A 23,965-nucleotide genomic window follows, 5' to 3' on the forward strand; every position below is an offset into this window, starting at 1 on the left:
TATGAGAAGGAAAGCTAATGGGAATTTGGGATGTGTTGATATATTTCCAAATATGGGGGAAGAATATATATACTTTTATATCCAGATGAGTTTCACCAAGACTTAAAATTTTTTTTTTATTTAAAAAAAAATTTTTTTTAACGTTTATTTATTTTTGAGACAGAGAGAGACAGAGCATGAACAGGGGAGGGGCAGAGACAGAGGGAGACACAGAATCTGAAACAGGCTCCAGGCTCTGAGCTGTCAGCACAGAGCCCGACGTGGGGCTCGAACCCACGGACCGTGAGATCATGACCTGAGCCGAAGTCGGACGCTTAACCGACCAAGCTACCCAGGCGCCCCAAGACTTAAAATTAAAAAAAAAAATTTAAGTGTTTATTATTTTCGAGAGAGAGAGAAACAGAGTGCGTGTGGGGAAGGGGCAGAGAGAGCAGGAGACAAAGAGTCCCAAGAAGGCTCCAGGATCTGAGCTGTCAGCAAAGAGCCCAAAGCAGGGCTCAAACCCATGAACTGTGGGATCATGACCTGAGCTGAAGTCAGACGCTCAACCAACTGAGCTACCCAGGCACCCCTCACCAGACACAGACTATTGAGTGCAAGTAATTTATTGATCCCAGGAAGAGCAAATAAGGAAGTGGTTAGGTAAGATCGGGAAGAGAACAAAACCAATGTAAGACAGGCTACTGGTTTCCACCGTGGGTAACTACAGGTAGATTTCACTGAGAATCTTAGAATGATGTACAAACCACCTCAGAGATGTCTCACCTGAAGAGACTGGGGCATTTACTGTGAAACTTTTGTCATGTTTTTGGCTGGGGGTTATCTCTGGGGCAGTGGAGACTCAGCACTTCTGGCCTTCTTCACATGGCTGTAAGAAGAAAAGTGCTCTGGCAGAGACTTGGAGGAGGAAGATGTCAGGCAAACACAGAACAGTGAACACCAAGGGATTAACAGGCACAGCAATAGCAGCTTACCTAGAATTATGAACCAGATAGTAATAAAAAAGCATTTATTAGCCAAATATTATATATAGGATATATGTGTGTTATGTACGGTATCTATCAAGTTTATGTGTATATATAGAAATACATATACACATATGTGTATATGTATATATGTATATGTATACATATGTATATATGTATATGTACATATATGTATATGTATATATGTATATCCATACATGGATATCAAAGAGCATGTAAGAAAATACTGTAATGATACCAAATTTCATTTCCCCTAACTTCTTTTTTATTTTATTTTCTTAAAAGTATTTATAGGGTAGATATCTGAGTAAGAGTTCCATATTCAAATTCCTTATAATGGGGGAAAATAAAAGGAATAAAAAGGACACAGGTATTTTTCTACTTACTTACCTATGTGCCTAAATGCTGCTTGTTTCGTTATACTCTGCTATGTTCCAAAATGTTTTAATGTGGGTAATAGCTGTATGGGAAGGTCTGGAATTGATAAATGTAAATAAAATCAATGAAAAATGGTTTTTAATGTAAAACTTTACAAAATGATGTATAATATTCCTGTATGAAAGTTTCACATTTGACAATGTCTTAATTTTTTTTTTTTACTTCTTTACAGATACTTCCAAGGAAAATATTCCTAACTTGGGTTTTATTCCAATGTCATGTGAATTGGTTGATAAGTTTGTTGGTGACATTTTGAAAGATTTGCCTTTCTTAAAGAGGTATAAGAACAAAAATGTCTCAATAAATGATTGGGTGGACAAATGATTTACAACAAATGTTGCAATTCTATGAAGTGCAACAGATTAAATGGAATATATTAGATGCAATATGTGTTTGTAATACCGAATGAGTTTAATAGCAAAAATATCAGTGTCTTTGATCTTAACTAGGTTAAAATCAACATGGTTTAAAAAATTTTTTTTAATGTTTATTTCTTTTTGAGAGAGAAAGAGAGACAGAGCATGAACAGGGAAGGGGCAGAGAAAGAGGGAGTCAGAGGATCCGAAGCAGAGTCCAGGCTCTGTGCCGTCAGCACAGAGCCCAACACAGGGCTTGAACTCACGAACCACGAGATCATGACCTGAGCTGAAGTTGGTCACACTGAGCCACCCAGGTGCCCCCAAATCAACATGGTTTTAATCTTAGAGTAAAATTACTCCAGCTGGGGTTGCCTGGGTGGCCCAGTCGGTCAAGTGTTTGACTTCTGACTTTGGCTCAGATCATGATCTCACAGTTGGTGAGATCAAGCCTTGCAACTAGCTATGCGGGCTGTGCAGAGTCTGCTTGGGATTCTTTATCTCCCTCTCTCTGCCTTCCCCTGCCAATGCATGTGCACATGTGCAGCTCTCTTTTTCTCTCTCAAAATAAATAAATAAACATTTTTAAAAAAGTACTCCAGCTGGATGTTTTTAATTAATGGATCAATAATGAATATTTGTTGATGTTGATGGTACTGTTAGACATATTGGCTAGATTCTGGGTTCTTAGGCACCTAATAAACTGCTTTTTGGATTCTAACACCCACATCATCTTACAGAAAGAGGAAAGGTGGCTGTGATTTTTTAAAAATATTAAAAAATGAAATCTAAAAAAATGAAATCTGTGCTGTGTTCTGTTTGGAAGCATGAAATTTAAAATATGCATATATTTCTTTTTGTATCATAGCGATGATCCTGTTGTAACTTCACTGGTTAAACAAAAGGAATTTGATGAACTGGTGCATTGGCATTCTCACAGACCGCTTAGTGATGATTATGACAGGACAAAGTGTCAATTTGATGGTGAGTACTGTGACTCTGGTGAAATAAATTAAAATCAATTTCAGTCTCTGCTTTTTATTTTGTAATGAAAAATTATCAGGTTAGGAGCCACAGTTATACTTCTTTTTTTTCTTTAATTTTTTTTGAGAGAGAGCTCATCTGCATGTGCACGCAACTGGGAGAAAGACAGAGTGAGAGGCAGAGAGAGAATCTTAAGCAGACTCAGGGTTCGATTTCACAAGTGTGAGATCATGACCTGAGCTGAAATCAAGAGTCAGACACTTAACTGACTGAGCTACCCAGGCACCCTATAAGTTATATTTCTTGAATAATGATAGTCTACAAGGTATTTAGATGTATGACAGTAAAGATGGTAATGAAGATGTCCCACTTCGTTTACTGATAGTCATAGGTACACAGGTATGCAGATGTCCTAGGAAGTGAACCAATCCTGCATTTGTCCCCATAAAAATTAGAAGCTGTTTTAAAGAAATATGATTTATAGTTAAAATGCCTGTGTATTCCTTGAAGTTCAAAACACCAAGGCCATAGTCTTTCAAGCAATTTCAGCTGCTTTTACATCACCCAGTTGATTACATGTACCAAGTTCTAGCATTTTATGTACCTTCCTGCTGAGGACGGTTAGAACTGCAAAAAGAGGCCCATGAGATCACTAACAGTAGATCCATAGAGATCGAATTAGGGATCTTGTCTCATTGGTTCCCTTATCTTCATCTCACTTTTGTCTATCCTGATGCTTAACCTCCACCCTTCTTCAAGTTGACAAAACTTACAGAAGAATTGAGGAGTGTGCATAGTAAGCTCGCTCATATGAAATACTTGTCAGTCTGCGTTTATAAATGGCTACTAAGATCCTGAAAGATGTGGGGGGGTCTTTTAGATTAACCATTAATATCCTTCAAAGTGGTTTAATTTGATATATGTAGATATAGACACAGAAAAATTAACCAGCCTAATTATTGTCTAAATTGTAGTTTGTTTTGGGTGTGGGAGCAAGTCATACCTTGATTGTTGGGATTTCCTGTGTCATTGGATTTTTCCATAGTGAAAGTATTCTTCAATTGCTAAACTGTTGGCTCTGCAGCTATGGTTGGAGTAAGGATTTTCCTATCAAGTGATGCCAGAAGCCAGAATATCTAAGATGGATATATTCTAGATTTTGCCCCTACCTTCTTAAACTCATTCACAGGGCACATAACAGAGGTAATACCTAGAATCTGTCATTCTTTGTAGCATCCTAATATTTGCTTTGGGAAGTAGACAGTGAAAGAGTGTTTTGTCACTTCTGTCCTTTAAATAAAGTAAGGAATTATTCCATAGACAAGATTTAGCCTGACTTAAGATTCCCTCTTTAACAAAAGTAAATCAGACTAAATTACTATTCAAACTAAAAAGTACATGTGTGCATGGGATGGTATGAAGAATTAGTGAGAATGTTATTGAAAAAAAATAATAGTTTTACATTTCAAGTCTTTTCTTTTTCAGAAAAATCTAGAGATCCTCGTTTTCTTAGGTCTGTGCAGAAGTATCATGTTTTTCAACGATTTTATGGGAGCTCATTAGAATCAGTCTCTCCAAAAGTTGTTGTAACTCAAGCTGTCAAGCCAAAGAGTAATTTCAGTGTACCCAAGAACAAAAAGGCACATGTAGGTTCTATTAATTCTATCACATTTAAAACTTTTTTTTTCCTTTTCTTAAGTTGATATTTGTTCAATTCCTTTGGTAGTTTCTTTCCATGCTATGCTTTTTCTTTTTATATATGATCGTTGGATTATTTATTATTTATTTGCTAAGAAAGTCTAACCTCCATATAAAAGGTTATATATGATCCACTGTGCATAATAAAATATATATATGTATTTGGAAAAGAATATAAGATATTAAGTTACTAAAGGCTTGGATTTAGAAATGTTGAAGTAAAATTAAAAATATAGTTCTTTGGGAGTTCTGGTCTATGATGACAATATAGGAATTTCCTGAAGTCACCTCCTCCTATAGACATAATGAATTTACAGAGACATACAGAAGAATTCTCCATGAAGACAATCCAGAAACTAGAGAAAGAACTCCTACACATTGAACAAATGAGAAAAAACCCACAATGAAACAGGTAGAAGAGGCTGAGACACGTTGTCGCCAAAAACTCCACCACTGATGCAGAGACACAATTGGGAGAGAACTCACAAGTCTTCAGTTTTTCCCTCAGGAGGAAAGGATTGGGACCAAAATTTTGGGTCTAGCACCCCAACATTTTAGTTCCACCTGAGGAATGAGCCTCCCTAAAACATCTAGCTTTGAAATGCCAACAAAGCTTGCATCCACAAGACCCACAAGACTTTAGCCTGGCTATCTCCCCAGGGCTCAGCACAGAGGCAGCATACCAAACTGCTCATTCCCTATCTTTCTCCAAAAGAGGCTGATTTGCATACTTTAAAAGCAGGGAAAGAGGACTGTAAGCATTGTTCTAGAGAAAACTATCAAATCACAAAGGAAGAGAAAAAGAGAAGAGAAGAATAAAGTCAGAAAAAAATTAGTGGCAATAGTAAGTCAATACCTATTAACAGTTAATTTAAATATAAATGGCCTAAATTCTCCAATCAAAAGACATAGAATGGCTGAATGCACACTAATACTAATACTAATATTAATATTTCATTTATAATTGCATCAAAATATCTAGACATAAATTTTACCAAGGAAGTAAAACACCTGTGCTCTGAAAACTATAAAACATCAATGAAAGAAATTGAAAGCGACAAAAAAATGGAAAGATACTCCATGCTCTTCTATTAGAAGAATTATTGTTGTCAAAATGTCCATACTACTCAAAACAATATACAGATTTAATGCATTCCCTATCAAACTACCAACAAATTTTTCACAGAACTAGAACAAATAATCCTAAAATTTGTATGGAACCATAAAAGACCGCGAATAGTCAAAGTAATTTTGAAAAAAGAACAAAACTGGAAGTATCACAATATATACACAAGATATACTACAAAACAGCAAAATATTGGCACAAAAACAGACACATAGATCAATAGAACAGAATAGAGAGCCCAGAAAGAAACCCACACATATATGGTTGTTTCAAGAAAAAGGAGGCAAGAATATATAATGGGGGGAAAGACAGTTTAATAAATGGTGCTGGGAAAATTGGACATCTGCCTGCAAAAGAATGAAAGTAGACTCCTACCATATAACATGCACAAAAATCAACTCAAAATAAAGACTTGAATAAAAGACCTAAAACCATGAAACTCCTAGAAGAAAATGGGGTAAGTGCCTTGGCATTGTTCTTAGCAATGATTTTTTTTTTTTTTTTGTATTTGACATCAAAAGCAAAGGGAACAAAAGCAAAAATAAATAACTGAGGTTACATCAAACTAAAAGCTTCTGTATGCCAAAGGAAACCATCACTGAAATGAAAAGGCAGTCTACTCTATGAGAAGATATTTGCAAAATCTATCTCTAATAAGGGGTTAATATCTAAAATATCTAAAGAACATATTAATAACAAAACAAACAATCTGATTAAAAATGGGCTGAGTACTGAAAAGAATTTTTTTTTCAAAGAAGATATATGAATAGCTAACAGGTACATGAAAAGGTGCTCAACATTACCAGTCATCAGGGAAATGCAAGTCAAAACCACAACGAGATGTCATCTCAGACCTATCGGAATGGCTGTCATGAAAAAGGAGGTAACAAGTGTTGGCAAGGATTTGGAGAAGGGAGAACTCTTGTGTACTGTGTGTGGAAATGTAAATGGTACAGCTACTATGAAAACAATATGGAGGTTACTAAATTAAAAATAGAACTACATAGGAAATACCAATCCACTTCTGGGTATATATCATAGGAAATGAAAACAGACTATAGAAGAGTTTTTATTTTCATAGCCAATTTTATTGTTAGTGAGATCATCCAATTACGACTTTTTCTCTCTCATTTAGGGCTAGCAAGAAGGTTCTGTGTTTTTTGTTTTGTTTTTTTGAGAGATGTTATAAAGTAGAGAGTTTGCAAAAATTCTTATTACATACTATAAGACATGAAGACTGGAAAAAAATCCCATTTTTTTCTTTTATGTCATTAGTAATTAAATAAATTCTCTCATTGGGACTAAACACCCTCAACATTGTGTAAATGTGCTTTTGTAGCAACTGTTCAGTAAGTCTGCATATTCAAGATATAATAAGCATTGTGTATGGCAAAGGGCCAAAGGTCACTCTTATTGAGAAAGAACCATGCTGAGTTAACCCACTTGGTAGATGAAAACATTGGGACACCTCAAATAATACTGATTAGAATTAAGTATTGAGAAGTGTGGCAACTAATATTGACTTTATTATAGGCAAAGTTTAGATATTAGTTTCATGACTAACCTGAGTAGTGGGAGGTTTATCAGAATTTTCTTGTCAATACATTCTCCAATTTGAATTTTTAAAAATATTTATTTATTTTTGAGAGAGAGAAGAGAGAGAGAGAGAACACAAGAGCAGGGAAGGGGCAGAGAGAGGGAGACACATAATCCGAACCAGGCTCCAGGCTCTCAGCTGTCAGCACAGAGCCCGACGCGGGGCTGAAACTCATGAACCCTTAGATCGTCATGATCTGAGCTGAAGTCGGATGCTTAACCGACTGAGCCACCCAGGTGCCCCTACAATTCTCCAATTTGTTTTTTGCAGATTAATAAATTGGGTTGGTGAAAGTATAGTAAAGTGGGTCCATATTGTATTTAATCCATTACAGGGAGAGCAGCAGGAACAAATGCAGGAAACATGAAAAAACAATGGCCTGATGTTTCTGATCTACACCACTTGAAATCTGCAAAATTATTTGTGGAGAGGCTTTTTAGTCTTAAATTTAATTGTCATAAATTTTCAATTAACAGAGGCTTTAAGAAACAGATACTAGGAAAAAAAAGGAAACAGATACTGCAATTAAAGTTGTTCCTATTCAAGAATGGGATGGTTGTCAAAATAATCAATATAGACTTAAAAATATTCTCCCATATGTGAAATTTAATCTTGGGATATTTCCAACTTCTTTTATGGTATGTTGTTTTTTTGTTTTCCTTTTTGGTCAGGAGACCAAGGCTGAAATAATTACTAGAGAGAATAAAAAGAGGTTATTTGCTAAGGAAGAACAAAAAGAGGAGGAAAAATGGAATGCTCTGTCATTTTCCATTGAAGAGGAAATGAAAGAGAACTTAAACTCTGGAATAAAGAACCTGGAAGGTTTTTTAAAATCATGTAAAAGTAACTCTGTGAAATTTCGAGTTGAAATGGTCGCGTTAACTGCCTGCTTGAAAGCGTGGAAAGAACAGTGTCGCGGTAAAGGTATGTGACTCTATATTTTTTGCTTTGATAACTGGAGAATTAATAAAATAAGGTAATGATAATGGATGTCATTTATTAACTGGAAATTTGTGTTAGAAGCCTTAGATGCATTATGTGATTTTATCCTTAGAAAATTCCTCTAAGTCTTATTACTTCTTTTATCAGTGAGCAGTGAAATCTCAGAGAGAGTCTAAGTAGCAAATATACAGCACATTCCTAAACAAATTCAAATCAAATCAGTCAAAGATAGGCTTAAGAATAACTGCTTCCAAAATTGTGCGCATAGTCAAGGGAACCAACGATGACGGTGAGGCTCCCTGGGAGAATCTGTCACTCATCTTTGATATCTGAAGTGCAAACATTTTCTTGCTAGGTAAAACTAAGGATTATGTTTGCTGAGCATGTTTGAATTCTTCCAAATGTTGCTATTGCTTGCATGTGCTCTACTTTGCAATTTCTGTAGAATGTGGTAGAATAAAAAAGAAGAGACAAGAAGAGGAAGATAAAGGAGAAATAAAACTGGGTAGAGACATATAAATTGATAACAGGTGAATGATCATGTGCCATAATAGCTCCAAACTGACAATTCTTCCTAGTAAACCTACGTGATCTGTCCGGTTTGAGCATCTCCACACTTGAATCCATTTAACACATGGTTACCAGGTTCTTTTTTTTTTTTCCTTCTACTCTTGTTCTGCTAACTTCAATCTCCTTTAACATAGTCAGCCTTTCATTGTGGATTCTGTCACAGTGAGAAGCATAAGATTTGGCTTATATATTTCTCCCTAAACAACATGTTGTATCAGAATTTGTAGTTGATTGCTACTAAGAAAGATCAGAATTCAGTGGCTTACTCTCCTGAGGGTAAGAATTCTATATTGAATTTGTTTTGTAGTCTCTTACAGTATTCAGTGGGTGTTTGGTAATATTTGTTAGATAGCTAAAATATAAGCTTATTGGAGAAAAGGCGAAATTAAAAACAGCCCTAACATGGTAAGTATGGAAAGATTAGAAGTGTGGAGGAATAAAAAGGATATTTATAACTATAAAGAAATGAAGAAGAATTAGCAAAGTCTGTATCTGGCAGTTGTAACAGACTGATTGAATTGACAGCCTCCAATGATTACACCAAATAGTTATCTGTGGTCAATAGTAGAATTCAATAAATGTTGCAAAGTTTTTAACCAGATCTTTAAAGTCATCTAAATATTTTTCTTTGACCACGGTAGAGCACACATGAAAATAATAAGTGGAGAAAAGATTTGTTGTTCCCCAGAACTCTTATACAACCTTGAACTTTAACAATCTTCTTTCTATCATGAACTATAAGATTTTTCTTTGTCTCTGTTACTTGCACAGCTATTTCCCGGTTACCCATGGAGATGATGAAGTGGGTATAGCTGCACTTTTATTACATTTTTCCTAGTCCTCTTTATTCCAAAACCTTTGTTAATGTTAAGATAGTGAATTTAACTAGGTCAGATTGATAGCCTGGATGACTAATCTTGGATAATCAAACATTACTTTTGATGATCTTTGTATGTTGTTTATTGTTTGCTAAGGTGAAAGCACAAAAGATTTAAGTATAGCTGTTCAAATGATGAAAAGGATCCACTCCTTGATGGAAAGATACCCAGAACTTTTGCAGGAGGCAGATCAGCAACTCATAGCCAGATGTCTGAAGTACTTAGGATTTGATGAATTGACAAGTTCTTTATATCCAACCCAGGTAATTTTCAGAATAGCTCCATTTTAATAGAATAATTATTGGGTATACATAAAGTATCTTGCAAATGAAGTCACCTCTTCTAGATTTTTTTTTATACTGACAGTATTTCTTCCAAGTTCAAAGTCATTTACTAGTGATTCAGCTGCCTGTACTTGAGATAATCTAGAATTAGAAAATTGATACAAATGCTTGTCTGGACAAACAGACTAACTGCCAGGTAATTTCTGCAAAGCCTTAAAACTAATCCTGTGTTTAATTCTAGCAAACAGTTTAAAAACTATATAGTAATTATTTAATTGTCTTTAAATATATTAGATTGTAGCTATAAACACCATAATGGATATTTGAAAATCTTGATGTTTATCAATATACTCACAGTTAAGATAATGATTTAGGTGGTAAAGAACTTGTTCAATAAATATTACAAAACTGAAAATGTGGTAAAATACTTTTCTCATAAAAAGTGCTCAGTAATAAATATTTTAATTATTTAAACAATGTTATGGTTTAAAATCACTTTCCAAATGGACTTTTGAATTAATATAGGTTGTAGGAGATGACATAGAGGAGAAGAAAATGGATAAATATTCAGTTGGCATGGGACCAGTTAGGTTTCAACTACAATACATGGGCCATTATTTGATACGAGATGAGAGAAAAGATCCAGATCCCAGAGTTCAGGATTTTATTCCTGACACGTGGCAGGTAATAATTGAATGAAACAAAAATTTTATTTTATTTGTATTTTATTATTATATGTTATCTCAGAAACTTTTCATTATTGTGGCTTTACATCTTATATTTGGCATGAACTTAATATTGAGTCCTGTCATTTAAAATTATTTCATCATTGAAAATGTCATTGGTAAATTCTTTTTCGCTTAAAGTGAAATTTTCTTTTCATTCATTTTTTTTCTATATTGACCATTGCCTAGGAGGTACTTTGATGAATTCACATATATATTTTTAAAGTTGTCTATGTGTCATCCAGTTGTATCATTGCGGAGCAATCTCTGTGTTTTCCCTGTGTCAATAGGATTTCACATGTAAATGTGCACAATTTTGGTAGTTTAAATAGTACAGCAGTTGTTTAGATATTTACATGCTACACGTCACCATAGTAGTCATTCTTCTATAAATAAATGTAAAATTGATGGATATAAAACAGAATTCAATGGTGTGGTTCTGCATAGATTGGACTAAAAAAATTGCTGATAAATTGAACATGTTTACCTATAAAAGTGCAATTTTATAGGTTCAATCAAACAGACTTCCAGTTCAGAATATGACTTTATCTTAAGAAGTTGTGGTTTATATATACAATGGAATACTGCTTGGCAATGAGAAAAAATGAAATATGGCCTTTTGTAGCAACATGGGTGGAACTGGAGAGTGTTATGCTAAGTGAAATAAGTCATACAGAGAAAGACAGATACCATATGTTTTCACCCTTATGTGGACCCTGAGAAACTTAACAGAAGACGGTGGGGGAAGGGAAGGGGAAAAAAAAATGTTACAGAGAGGGAAGGAGGCAAACCATAAAAGACTCTTAAATACTGAGAACAAACTGAGGGTTGATGGGGGGTGGGGCTGGAGGGGAAAGTGGGTGATGGGCATTGTGGAGGGCACTTGTTGGGATGGGCACTGGGTGTTGTATGGAAACCAATTTGACAATAAATAATCATATTAAAAAAACAGAATATGACTTTATCTTATATTGATGATGGTGGGATATCTTAAAAAACTCCCCCCTCCTTTTCAGTAATGAGAGGACTAGTTCCTTACTTTAGTGCAGGACACAAAGCAGCCAGATGCTCTCCATTAATCCCCTGCACATTTCAATTCTTTTGATGTACACTTTGAGGTGTGGCCCAGAGTGGACCTAGATGAAGAATGTGCGGACTGAGTGAGGTTTGGGATGTTTTTCCATCTTCTGCCAAATCATATGATTTTTTGATTATTCATCATTTTGATGAATAAAAGCATAAACTGGGGATGAAAATTTCACATGCCCTCCAAAGGAGGGATCTGGTATTCTTCTATATGCAAAGTAAAAGATAACTGGTAAAATTATGAATGGTTGATTTTTTTCTCCTCAGCTACTTTTTCACCATCATAAAAAATACATACTGGTTAGTTCTTAGAGCTTCATTTCTCAAAGCCTTTGGAGAAGAGCTGTATTTAGTCAATGACAAATACTTAGAAAAAAAAAATCTTCCCAATGACAAGATACTTTCTTCAGTCTCAGTCTCCATTTTTCACACACAAACCTACCTCCGGATGCTCAAAAGCATAACAATTCTCTCTTCTGAGAGAATGCCGCGAGTTCTTCAGACTTTCCTGTTATGTTTCTTCATGTGTTTTCAACTCCCAGTTATTCCATTTGAAGTTCAGAAAAATATTGGAAGTGTATTCATATATTTGTTTTGGTAACATGCTGTTCCTGTTATCCACATGAATGGTGTTCTGAACCCTGCAGCGTGAACTCCTCGATGTTGTGGATAATAATGAGTCAGCAGTGATTGTTGCCCCAACGTCCTCGGGCAAAACCTATGCTTCCTACTACTGCATGGAGAAAGTGCTGAAGGAGAGCAATGAAGGGGTGGTCGTGTATGTTGCACCAACAAAGGTAGCGCTCACGTGACTTGAATTTTCTCTTTCATTCCTGAACCTCCTCTTTTAAAATAATGCATCTAGTCACGTGGTGAATCCATTTCACTTTTTGTTATTTATTTATTTTCCAGTCTTCTTAATCTATAATTGGCATATAACATTATTGTGTTATTTAAGGTGTACCAAACAATTCGGTATGTGTGTATATTGTGAAATGATTGCCACGGTGAGTTTAGTTAACGCCCATCACCTCATATAGCTACAAACTCTTTTAGTGATGAGAACTTTTAAGATCTATATATACTCTTAGTAACATTCAGCTATGCAGTACAGTATTGTTAAACATAGTCACCATGCTCTACATTACATATCTACTACTTATTTTAAAACTGGAAGTTCATACCTTTTGTCCACCTTCACTCATTTCATCCATCCCCTCTTACCCCTACCCTCTGGTACCCACCAATTTATTCTCTGTTTCCAGAACTTTCACTTTGTTTTTTGACCCGCATTTTCCCCTGCCAGTTTCAGAGGCCAAAATAACACTTTTCTTAGAGCCATTGTGAGGAAAAAGTCTGGTCTTGGGATATTGTCATTCAGCATTATATTTGAATCGAGAGAAGCACCCACACTTTGCTGGGCAATGTTGAGTCTCTTAGGAATCTAATACTGCCTTTCCAGAATTTATGAGATTGATCTAATCTGCTGTTGGGCATTTGTGACTGGCCTGTTTCTCAAGCCAGTTTGTTTTGCCATTTTTCTTTTATGTCTATTACTGCCTAATGTTGAGCTTAAAAACAGAAAGTATGATCTTTGTCGTTTAGGAGAAAGTTTGATTTATGGAATGTATGTTTGCATTTCCTCATTCATGACCCTTTGCTTGTAATGTGATTACTCTTAGGAAAGACAAATTTAGTTGAGATAACTTTAATTCTATAGATTAAAATGAATTCAAATTCCATTTCAGGAATTTCCATTACACATTTTCTAGGAAAATGTGTAAAGTTTAGTGACTTGTGGTCAGCCTGAGAACGAGATTGATCAATACGGTTAATTGAAATTGGCACTTTATTTTTTATTGTAGCTTTTTGGTTTTTAGAGAATAGTTTTTTTTTTCAACGTTTATTTATTTTTGGGACAGAGAGAGACAGAGCGTGAACGGGGGAGGGGCAGAGAGAGAGGGAGACACAGAATCGGAAACAGGCTCCAGGCTCTGAGCCATCAGCCCAGAGCCCGACGTGGGGCTCGAACTCACGGACCGCGAGATCGTGACCTGGCTGAAGTCGGACGCTTAACCGACTGCGCCACCCAGGCGCCCCTGTAGCTTTTTGGTTTTTCATGGTTATTAAAACATTAAGTGTTCATTGCAGGAATTAATAATATTTATCAAGAAAAATTAAGCTAACCAGAGATGGAATTTTAGTAAGTCAACACTGTACATATTGCCAAATTACTCTCTTAAAAGTTTAAATCCATTTTTATTTCCACTGGCACGTATGGCAGTGTATAGTCTCTTTTCTTCTCCAACATTTCTATTATCACTTGAAAAGTTTCTGCCATAAATATAAAGTTTCTGCGATACTGACAGGTGAAAACTTCTCTCAGATTTCAATTTGCGTTTCTGTGATCACTAGTCCTTTGGGTATCTTTATGTGATTTTTTTTGGACATTGACATTTTGTTTTTGTAATTTTTTAATGTTTACTTACTCTTGACAGAGAGACAGAGAGAGAGACAGAGTGCGAGCAGGGGAGGGGCAGAGAGAGAGGGAGACAGAGAATCCCAAGCAGGCTCCAGGCTCTGAGCTGTCAGCACAGAGCCCGATGTGGGGCTCGAGCTCACGAACTGTGAGATCATGACCTGAGCAGAAATTGGATGTTCAACCGAGCCACCCAGGTGCCCCTGGACATTGACATTTCCTTATTCATGAACTACTTGTGGATGCATTTGCCCATGTTTTGATTTTTAAGGAAGAAGTGGGCTTTTCTTTTTATTGAGTTGTTAGAGTTTTGTATACTAAGTATATTATTCTTTATATGTTATAATAAATATACTTTTATTTTGGCTTTTTACTATATTGGGTCATATAAATGATAATAATCTGTTCATATCTTTGTGTAGTCAGGCTTATCAATGTTTTCATTTAGTATTTCCATGTGTGTGCCCAGATATATGAAAATATATGAAAATGTTCACTTTTAGTGTCTTTATGTGTATGTTTTAACCTTTATGTTTTAATCTATGTGGATTTGGGGGGGGGGATGGCGTGTGCATAAGTGTGAAATAGATGTTCATAGATTTCCACATACTCAGTTCCACTAGCCAGGCTACCTACTTGATCCAAAGTATTCATGTATCTATATTTTTTTTTAATTTGTTTTTTCAACGTTTATTTATTTTTTTTGGGACAGAGAGAGACAGAGCATGAACGGGGGAGGGGCAGAGAGAGAGGGGGACACAGAACCGGAAACAGGCTCCAGGCTCTGAGCCATCAGCCCAGAGCCCGACGCGGGGCTCGAACTCCCGGACCGCGAGATCGTGACCTGGCTGAAGTCGGATGCTTAACCGACTGCGCCACCCAGGCGCCCCTCATGTATCTATATTTAAACTTTAGGTATCTGAAGGAAGTCCCCAAATATGAGAACTAGAAATCTGACTATCCTTCACTTGATCTTTCTTTTATAGTAGACTCAAAGCTTCTTTCTAAGCCTTTGTCAAAGGTATTCAGATATTTTCTTTCTTATGTGTGAGCAACATTTCCTGTTTTTTCTGATTAAGCCCTTTTTTTCCCATTTTACTTTAAGTTGAGGTTTATCAATGAGGTTCACATGCTTAGTCAAATATCTCAAAGAGAATATGTGAGTGTATTTAGAGTAGATGGGTATAAGAAAGGGGCTGTTAAGCTTCTGTACTTGTAGTCATACATATTTTTAGACTGTTCCTGTTGTTCTCTGAGGTTTCACCTGTGCTTTATTATGTGATTATTGAATCTCTTCCTTTATCAATCCTTTATCAATCAGGCCCTTGTTAATCAAGTGGCAGCAACTGTTCACAGTCGCTTTACCAAAAATCTGCCAAATGGTGAAGCTCTATGTGGTGTTTTTACAAGGGATTATCGTCATGATGCCCTAAACTGTCAGGTAGGATATATTAATTAATGCATTTGTTATTAAATTACTTAATAGTACTAATATATGTTTCTTACACTAGAGATTCCACATCTGCACAAAGCCTTGTGGAAATATTTTTTTTGAATTTACAAGAGATGAATGACTTTAACAGAAAATTTAATATTGTTATATTCCAAAGAGTGAGAACTAGCACTCGTCTTTCTCTGAGGACGCTTAAATTTTGATTTCATATTTCAGTTATTGTTTACTGCATCATCTTGATTTATAAATAGATTCAAAATGATCTGAAGAATCCAATGTTATTAAAAATTCACAAACACTGATTTCTAACAAGAATTACTTTGTCTTGCTAATTAGGAAACTCTTACTGTTCTTGATGAGCAGGATACTCATCATAATTTCAAAAATGTTGTGTTATTGATAGAATACCTGACACTAAGTAAATCATAGATAGTTTTCCTCCTTAACGAATTCATAAATAAACAAGTAAGACTGAACAAAAAGTGAAAAGATGATCGTAGAACACAGCAGAGCAGGCATGAAGATATGCTACCCAGATTGCCTCTCAAGGACAGTTTTGTCGCCCAAATGTGGCGAGGGTGGTCAACACAAATACTAGCTGTCAGTTCCTCCAGTTCTGCCTCCACAGTCTGTGTCCTGTGCTGAGTTAGGCTAGAGTATGAACACTGGGACATTTTGGCCTGATGTGGACTATTTCTGACAACCAGTATTCACTCCAGAATTCTGAGCCAGGTTGGCCAGGGTTTCTTCAGGCTTGTTTTGAAGGTTAGCTCCTTCCTCAGCCCAATCCTGCTTCTCCCCATGTTTGAAAATAGAAATTCTTCAAACAAAACTATCTCAGGGTCCGATTTTGAGGAAATAAACCTGTGATGATTAACTCTGTTTGTATTGCTTTGAATGCTTATAGATAAGAGTTTTAAACTTCAAACTGATATTTTGCCACTTTGATGCATAAGAATTATAGTTTCATAAGGTTCAACCTAATATATCACAATTTTAAAGAAACATTCTCAAAAGTAATACTATATCCTAGTTATTAGCAGGTACATTTAGGAGTTATAACTCTATCTTTATATTCTTATAACAAAGTCTGCACATAGTAAGTATTCAAAATGTTTGTTTATGCAATGTTATTTTTAGGTACTTATTACAGTGCCTGCCTGCTTTGAAATTCTGCTGCTATCTCCTCATCGCCAAGCATGGGTGAAAAGGATCAGATATGTTATATTTGATGAGGTAGGTTTGGTATTATTTCTCTAGGTTGATTTCCTAGTGTGCATAAGTGTTATAATGAAGATATTTGGTGCTTCAAGACATCTGTCCCTCTGTGTAGAGTTCAGGTTTGGTGGTGGCGGGGCTGGGGGAGGGGCTGCCTTTTAAATGTTTTCCCCAGTGAATCATATGTCTTTTGGCTCTGTTTTCCTGTTGTGATTCAATAGGGGTTATTAGTATATGCTGCGGAGCTCTATGTGGCAAAGATACCTGCTATTGGTGACTACTGTTTCAGGGGAGCACAATTAACCACCATGGCATAAGTTTTCCTGGACAGAGATTTCAAAATCCAAACTTTGATCTCTAAAGCAAAGAATTTTGGTCTTTAATAATAATGACAGTTACGTAAGTTATTTTATCAGTCATGGACCCCACAGGAAACAAATGGCACAGTAAAAACACAACAATTCAAGAAGAGAGTTTTCCAAAAATGTGTGTGAGGGAAACTATAAAGATTAATACAGTAACCTAGGCCAGTAACTTACCCCTGTGCTTTAAGGGGCAAGGCAAAGAAGCAGTTACTTAGACTCAGAAGGAGATTCTGATTGAGCTAGCCACACTGTGAGTACTTATCTCAGTTGAGGGACATAGGTAGTTCAAGGTAACCATTAAGGAAAGTATCCAATGGAACAAAGACCTCATGCTCATTCTCCTCCCTTCTGATCCCATGCCAAGGCTGTCCATTGGCCGAGTCCAGTGGAACCTGAGGATATTGGAGTTCTTTTAAAGCAATCTCTATAGGTCATTTTTTTTTGGCCAAGAAGAGCAGGATAGAAAACAATGGAGATTTATAGGGGCAAATAGAAGATATTTACATTTTTATAATAGGAATTAATATCTTGTTCCATGTGTAAAGGAAGATACTGAAGAAATTTAATTAGAGACATGGCCTGATCGAATTTATCTTTTAGACCTATCATTCTGGCTAATGATATGAAGAATGCTGGGGGCATTAAGGGAAGCTAGGATAATAGTCAGGAGGATATTGTGGTAGTGCACTGAGATGTGATGATGACTTGGCTGGCAGTAGACATGCAGAGAAATGCGTAGAATTGAAAGAAATTTCCGGAAGTAAGAGAAAGAGGAATTATTGATGGATTGGTTATGAGGATTAAAGAAAATTTGTGTAGGGGTGCGTGGGTAGCTCAGTTGGTTAAACGTCAGACTCTTGATTTCGGCTCTGGTCATGATCTCACGTTTCGTGGGATGGAGCCCCCTGTTGTACTCTGTGCTGATGGCACTAACAGTGTGGAGCCTGATTGGAATTCTCTCTCTCTCTCTCTCTCTCTCTCTGTCTCTCCCTCTCTTTCTCTCCTCCTCCCTACCTCTCTCTCTCTTTCTTTCTCCCTCTCTCTCAAAAGTAAGTAAATAAATATTTTAAAAAACCAAGAAAATACATGTCAAATTTTTCTATTATCTGGATTTGGGGATATTTATAAAAACTTCGTATGGGCAGTTAAAGGTAACAGGAAAGTGTGTATGATGATCCAAGCTCTTACGTCCTGTTTTAATTTGCTATTTTTAAGTAAGCTTTTCAAAGGAGAAATTTTTTGCTTTAATAGGTCCATTGTCTTGGTGGAGAAATTGGAGCAGAAGTCTGGGAGCATCTCCTTGTCATGATCCGATGTCCCTTTTTGGCTCTTTCAGCTACCATAAGTAACCCTGAACATCTTACTGAGTAGGTCTTATGTTCCAACTTATACAAATGCTTTTGTATTTAAAATTTTATACTTTCTATATGGGTTTTGATGAGTTTCATAACATTCTGGTGAGTTTATTAACTTATCTCTGACTATTTAAGGAACAGAACATCAATAGCACCTCCTAGCAGGTGCTGAGAAAGGCCACACTTAATAAAAGAAAATCAAGGAATGTCCCAGGCAGATCTGCAATTGAGTAGAAAATTTCTTTCGTATCCCTAAAAAAGTTCACTTTAAGTGATAGATCTGTGTTCTTTGTTTTAGTCCTTTAGCAAGACATAAAAAATAAAATAGTATAATGACACACTCTGCCCCAGACCCTGAGATTTCTTATCTTGGCCCACTTTGTAGATGTTTTGAAAGATAGCAAAGACTTAATAATTGAAAGGCCCATATCATTTTGTCATTGGGCTAGATTTTTTTCCTACTAATAATAACCATTATAGCAAAGACTACTATGTGCTGGGCAGTGTTCTAAGTGCTTTGCAAATATTAATTTATTTCAAATACCCAACAACCCTTATGATTTACTACTTGTGATTACTACTATTAAATAGTACTTCTAATACTACTGTTATTATTTCCATTTTTGTGGAATGTGAAAATGTGGAAAATGAGGCACAGAGAGTGTCAGTGATTCAACCAAGAACCACAGATAGCAGTAAGGAGGCTGGGATTCAGTCTCAGGTAGTATACCTCCAGGGCCTATTCCTTTAAGTACAATTTTTAAGGCATATGAAAATTTTAAAAATGTTTATTTATTATTGAGAAACAGAGAAAGATTATGAACATGGGAGGGGCAGAGAGAAGGGGAGACCCAGAATCCAAAGCAGGCTCCAGGCTCTGAGCTGTCAGCACAGAGCCCAACGCGGGGCTCGAACTCACAAACTGTGAGATCATGACCTGAGCCGAAGTCTGACGCTTAACCGACTGAGCCACTCAGGCACCCCAGCATATGAGATTTTCTTTATTTAAAATATTTAATGTCACAAGAAGTACTACTATATTACTGCTTACATGATATGTAAATTTATCTTTTAAGGTGGCTACAATCAGTAAAACACTACTGGAAACAAGAAGACAATACAATGGGAAAAAATAGAAATGCTGGCTATTGTGCCAGTTCTCACAAAGATCACTTTCGAATGAAGGAATCATATAAAGTTAGACTTGGTATGTTTGGAATTTTTCTTTTGCTCTAAAATCAGTTCAGTCCTTATGTGTCCATTGATTTGGAAATTCTTGTTCTTCATTGTTAGTGCTCTATGGAGAGAGATACAATGATTTAGAGAAGCATATATGTTCAATAACACATGATGACATCTATTTTGATCATTTTCACCCATGTGCTGCACTAACAACAGATCATGTAAGTAATACTTTAGCCATATATGTTATGAGTAATATAAATTACTTGTATATATATTATAATTGAAAAGCTGCCTACATGATTCTTATCAGAATTATAGACTACATACTTTATATCAGATATTTTACCTTAGTTTTCTTTTTTACTTTGTTTATTGTATATATTTGACATGTAGCATAAATTTAAGGTGTATAACGTTATTTTGATGTAGTTATATATTGTAAAATAATTGTTATAACAATATTTAGCATCTCTATCACATTACATAATTATAGTACAATATTATTATCCATATTTATTATATTGTACATTAAATTTCTATGTCTTATTTACTCATTGCAAGTTTGTACCATTAAACAACACTGATCTTACCACCCACCCTACCGTACATCCCCCGATAACCATCATTTTACTGTGTTTTTTACGAGTTTGACTTTTTCAGATTCCACATGTAAGTGATACCATGCAGTTACTTGTCTTTTTCTGACTTATCTCTGTATAACTTATAATGTGATCAAGGTGTATCATGTTGTTTCAAACAGCAGGATATCCTCCTTTCTCAGGGTTGAATAATATTTCTAACCTTAGTTTTTTTAAAAGTAACAAAAATAACTTTGTAGTCTTGAATGAACCCTCAGTGGTGTCTGGATTCACAACGCTTGAAAATGATGAAAAATTTTAACCTGAAGTTTTTTGGTTAATTTTATTTATTCTTAGAGATTTTCTTTGTTCATTTTCCTTCTTCTCAACATGCATGTCTCTCCATCCACTTCTGTGACACTGACTCTTAGTGTACAACTATATGTGGACAGTTCCTAGTATATGTGAGAATCTGATCACTGAGTTAGGTTAAATAAGGAAAGGATGTTTTGCTCACATACCAGTCACAACATGATTTTTTTTGGTAGCAAATTAATAAAGTAGAGGTTTGGGGACATCATTTGGGGTATTGGGGTGTCTGTGGAGGAAGATTTCTTAATTTTCCTTTCATAATTCTCTTCCTTTCTCATTCTATTCTTAGGAATGGCCCATTCAAGCTTAATTGCCTCTCAGAGTGATAATTAGTAGTTTGTCTTCCTTCCAAAATCTGTCTTCCTTCCAAAATCCAAGTTGTCAGTTAAGCCTCCTAAAACATAATTATGATCTTGCCAAGCTTTAGTGAGTTTCCTTTGGAAGTTACTGAATGCACAGCTCCTTAGCTTGGCTTCCTATGGCTTCTCTGACCTCACCCCAAAATCTGATGTATCTTACCTGGAGGTAAGATTTATATTTTACCTCATAATTTATATTGTTCCTGGAGTGTTTCACTCTAGATGCTAAATGCCAGTTGTCCAGGTCCTGTTCATCTTTTATGACTCTTCTAATGTGAAACATCTTCAGAGTCCTTCTGTGACCTCCTTAGCTGGATGTAATCTTCTACTTCTATAGCATCTTGTCTGTATTTCTTTTATGACAGAAGTCATGATCAGCTTACTGCTAAAGTTACTTCTATACATGTGTCCTTTATCTTACTAGAATAACTCCTTGAAGACAAATTTTGTGTCCTTATGAGTTCCTAACAAACTGTATATAAAAGGTGCTTAATAAATGTATGGTACATAAAGACAGCAAACCTAAATTGAGCATTGAATTTATGTTCTAATAATTGTCCATATTTTGTGTCTTGGAAACATCACAATGGTTTTAGGATGGATGTCTTGTTAATATTCCCATTTACAAATGAGGAAGGTGAGGCATAGATAATTCAGCTAACTCATTCTTGCACCATGAATAAGAGTTGGGGGCAGGTTGCAATCAAGATAGAGTACAGAGTTTGCCCTGTCATCACAGTATTCTGAGTAATCTGTTGAATAAATCCTTGAATGAGTGAATGCATGAGAATCACTATAGCTTTTGGGCAATATTGCAATGGCTTCTAAAAGCAACTGAATGAATCCTAATCCTGGTAATTTTCTTATAAATTTTATTACAAAAGTTTCTCTTTTGTGTGGCAATGGCCCAATCCAAACTCTAAATAAAACTGAACTATGGACAAAATTCCTGTGACTTAACTCACACCTCAGACTTAGAATATGGATGATAACCCACACATAAATAATAGACTTCTTTTTCTGTCTCTGCCTCTCTCTCCTTTTCTCTTTCTCTCTGTCTCCTTTTTTCTTTCCCTGTCATCACTTGGCATTTTTATAACAGCATGGTATTTAAAAAATTATTTATTTTGTGCAGGATGGTTCAAGGCAGGTTATCTTTAAGTAGCAATGAGCACAGTGATTTGGAGTACCTAGCAAGAATGGCATTTTGGTCCAAGTGCCTTTCCTCTATTCTCAGTAGCTATTAATGGAGTAACTGGAAAGCGACAGAACTGCTACAGTGTGCTCTGACCCTGTGTGACTTCTGCAAAGGTCATGCTGTTGTATGAGTCTTCTTGACTTCGGGACTTTTGTAGCAGTCGTGGAGGATGTACTCGAAGGCCCGAGCATTATTAAATGTGTGTTGATAGCTGTGTGTGCAGCATATGTTTTATAGTATGTTTCCTTAAAGGAGCATCAGTGAAAAACAGGTAGATTTTTCCAAACAAGTAAAGAATTCCTGATCTTGTATAGTAAACTTCAGATTAATATGAAAGAACTGAGTGGTGAGAAAAAGCATAATAAGTTGCGGCAACATAAAGAGAAGAGCCATCCTCCTTGATTGTCGCCCCTACAGCTCTATCATAGAAATCATTTCAGAAGGGAAGGGGTGGAACAGGATGAGTAAACTGGCCTTAATCCAACTGAGGTGAAGGATTGCCCTTCTTCCATGTGAGGCTTATTTCTGGCAAAAAGCAGAGCTTGGCCTTTGCCACCAATTACCATGTCACACAGGAACAGCTGCTCACTCCTGGAGAGCTGTCAGCCCCAGGAAGTCCTTGAAAGAACCGTTGCCTCTTTTTGCTCAGTACAGATCAATGCCTACCATCACCTGTGGCGTTAGGGACAATGTAGTTTGCAAAAATAACATCATGGTATAAATACTATTGTATTTACAAAGGAAGGATGGGAGAAATCTGTGACCCTTTAGTTTTCTTCCTTCTGTGTCTAGGCTGGCTCAGGTTTTGCCAGTTCTTTCACTGTGTAGTGGAGAAAAATTGAATTAAATTCCCAGCTTCTAGCCACAGAGTTATTAAACTAGTTTTAAAAAATTAAGACTTATAAGTTGGTCATTGACAGTTGAGGCATCAACCACGTGCCAAGTATTTCACTAGACCTATTATGTAATCTAACTTAATTCTTTTAATTTTTTTTAATGTTTATTTATTTTTGAGACAGAGAGAGACAGAGCATGAACGAGGGAGGGTCAGAGAGAGGGAGACACAGAATCTGAAACAGGCTCCGGGCTCTGAGCTGTCAGCACAGAGCCCGACGTGGGGCTTGAACTCACGGACCGTGAGATCATGACCTGAGCTGAATTCGGACGCTTAACCGACTGAGCCACCCAGGCGCCCCAAGAGACGGACACTTAAACTGACAGCCACCCAGGCACCCCTAACTTAATTCTTACAACAAATCTATGGCATAGGCAGAATTATTGTCCATTTTGGAAATGAAGAAAGCCACGCTCTGTACAAAGGTTAAATAAGAGACTTAAGAAATCATAAACATTCTAGTGACAGAAATAAGATTTATGTCTTAAAAATTGTGACACATTTTGAATTTATTTTACATATATGTATTTTAGTAGGCAAAAAATTGCCATTTTCAAGTAGTATTTTTTTTTAAGTTTATTTATTTTGAGACAGAGAGAGAGAGAGAGAGAGAGAGAGAGAGAGCAGGAAAGGAGCAGAGAGAAAGGGGGGGAGAGAGAATCCCAAGCAGGCTTTGTGCTGTCAGCATAGAGCCTGACACAGGGCTCGATCCCATAAACCAAACGGTGAGATCATGCCTGAGCTAGAATCAAAAGTCCAATGCTTAAACCAAATGAGCCATTCAGGTGCCCCACCACCTTCAAGTAGTGTTAATAAAAGAACAAAATGCTAACATTCC

At 36.2% G+C, this 23,965-nt stretch overlaps 1 protein-coding gene across 8 annotated transcripts in view; it reads left to right on the forward strand.

The window, feature by feature from the left end:
* DDX60 (DExD/H-box helicase 60) overlaps nucleotides 1-23,965 on the forward strand; it is a 106,968-nt gene that overhangs the window by 27,816 nt on the left and 55,187 nt on the right. For all 8 annotated transcript variants that reach the window (XM_045055701.1, XM_045055702.1, XM_006930786.5 and 5 more), the window contains 12 exons: nucleotides 1,597-1,702; nucleotides 2,649-2,764; nucleotides 4,250-4,410; nucleotides 7,857-8,109; nucleotides 9,672-9,838; nucleotides 10,385-10,543; nucleotides 12,318-12,467; nucleotides 15,471-15,590; nucleotides 16,743-16,838; nucleotides 18,437-18,552; nucleotides 19,617-19,747; nucleotides 19,834-19,943. In XM_045055701.1, the coding sequence (XP_044911636.1) occupies nucleotides 1,597-1,702; nucleotides 2,649-2,764; nucleotides 4,250-4,410; nucleotides 7,857-8,109; nucleotides 9,672-9,838; nucleotides 10,385-10,543; nucleotides 12,318-12,467; nucleotides 15,471-15,590; nucleotides 16,743-16,838; nucleotides 18,437-18,552; nucleotides 19,617-19,747; nucleotides 19,834-19,943 (1,685 nt within the window). The remainder of the gene's footprint in view (nucleotides 1-1,596; nucleotides 1,703-2,648; nucleotides 2,765-4,249; nucleotides 4,411-7,856; nucleotides 8,110-9,671; nucleotides 9,839-10,384; nucleotides 10,544-12,317; nucleotides 12,468-15,470; nucleotides 15,591-16,742; nucleotides 16,839-18,436; nucleotides 18,553-19,616; nucleotides 19,748-19,833; nucleotides 19,944-23,965) is intronic.

The sequence above is a fragment of the Felis catus genome, chromosome B1 (assembly GCF_018350175.1).
Source record: "Felis catus isolate Fca126 chromosome B1, F.catus_Fca126_mat1.0, whole genome shotgun sequence".
Classification (NCBI taxonomy): Eukaryota; Metazoa; Chordata; class Mammalia; order Carnivora; family Felidae; genus Felis; species Felis catus.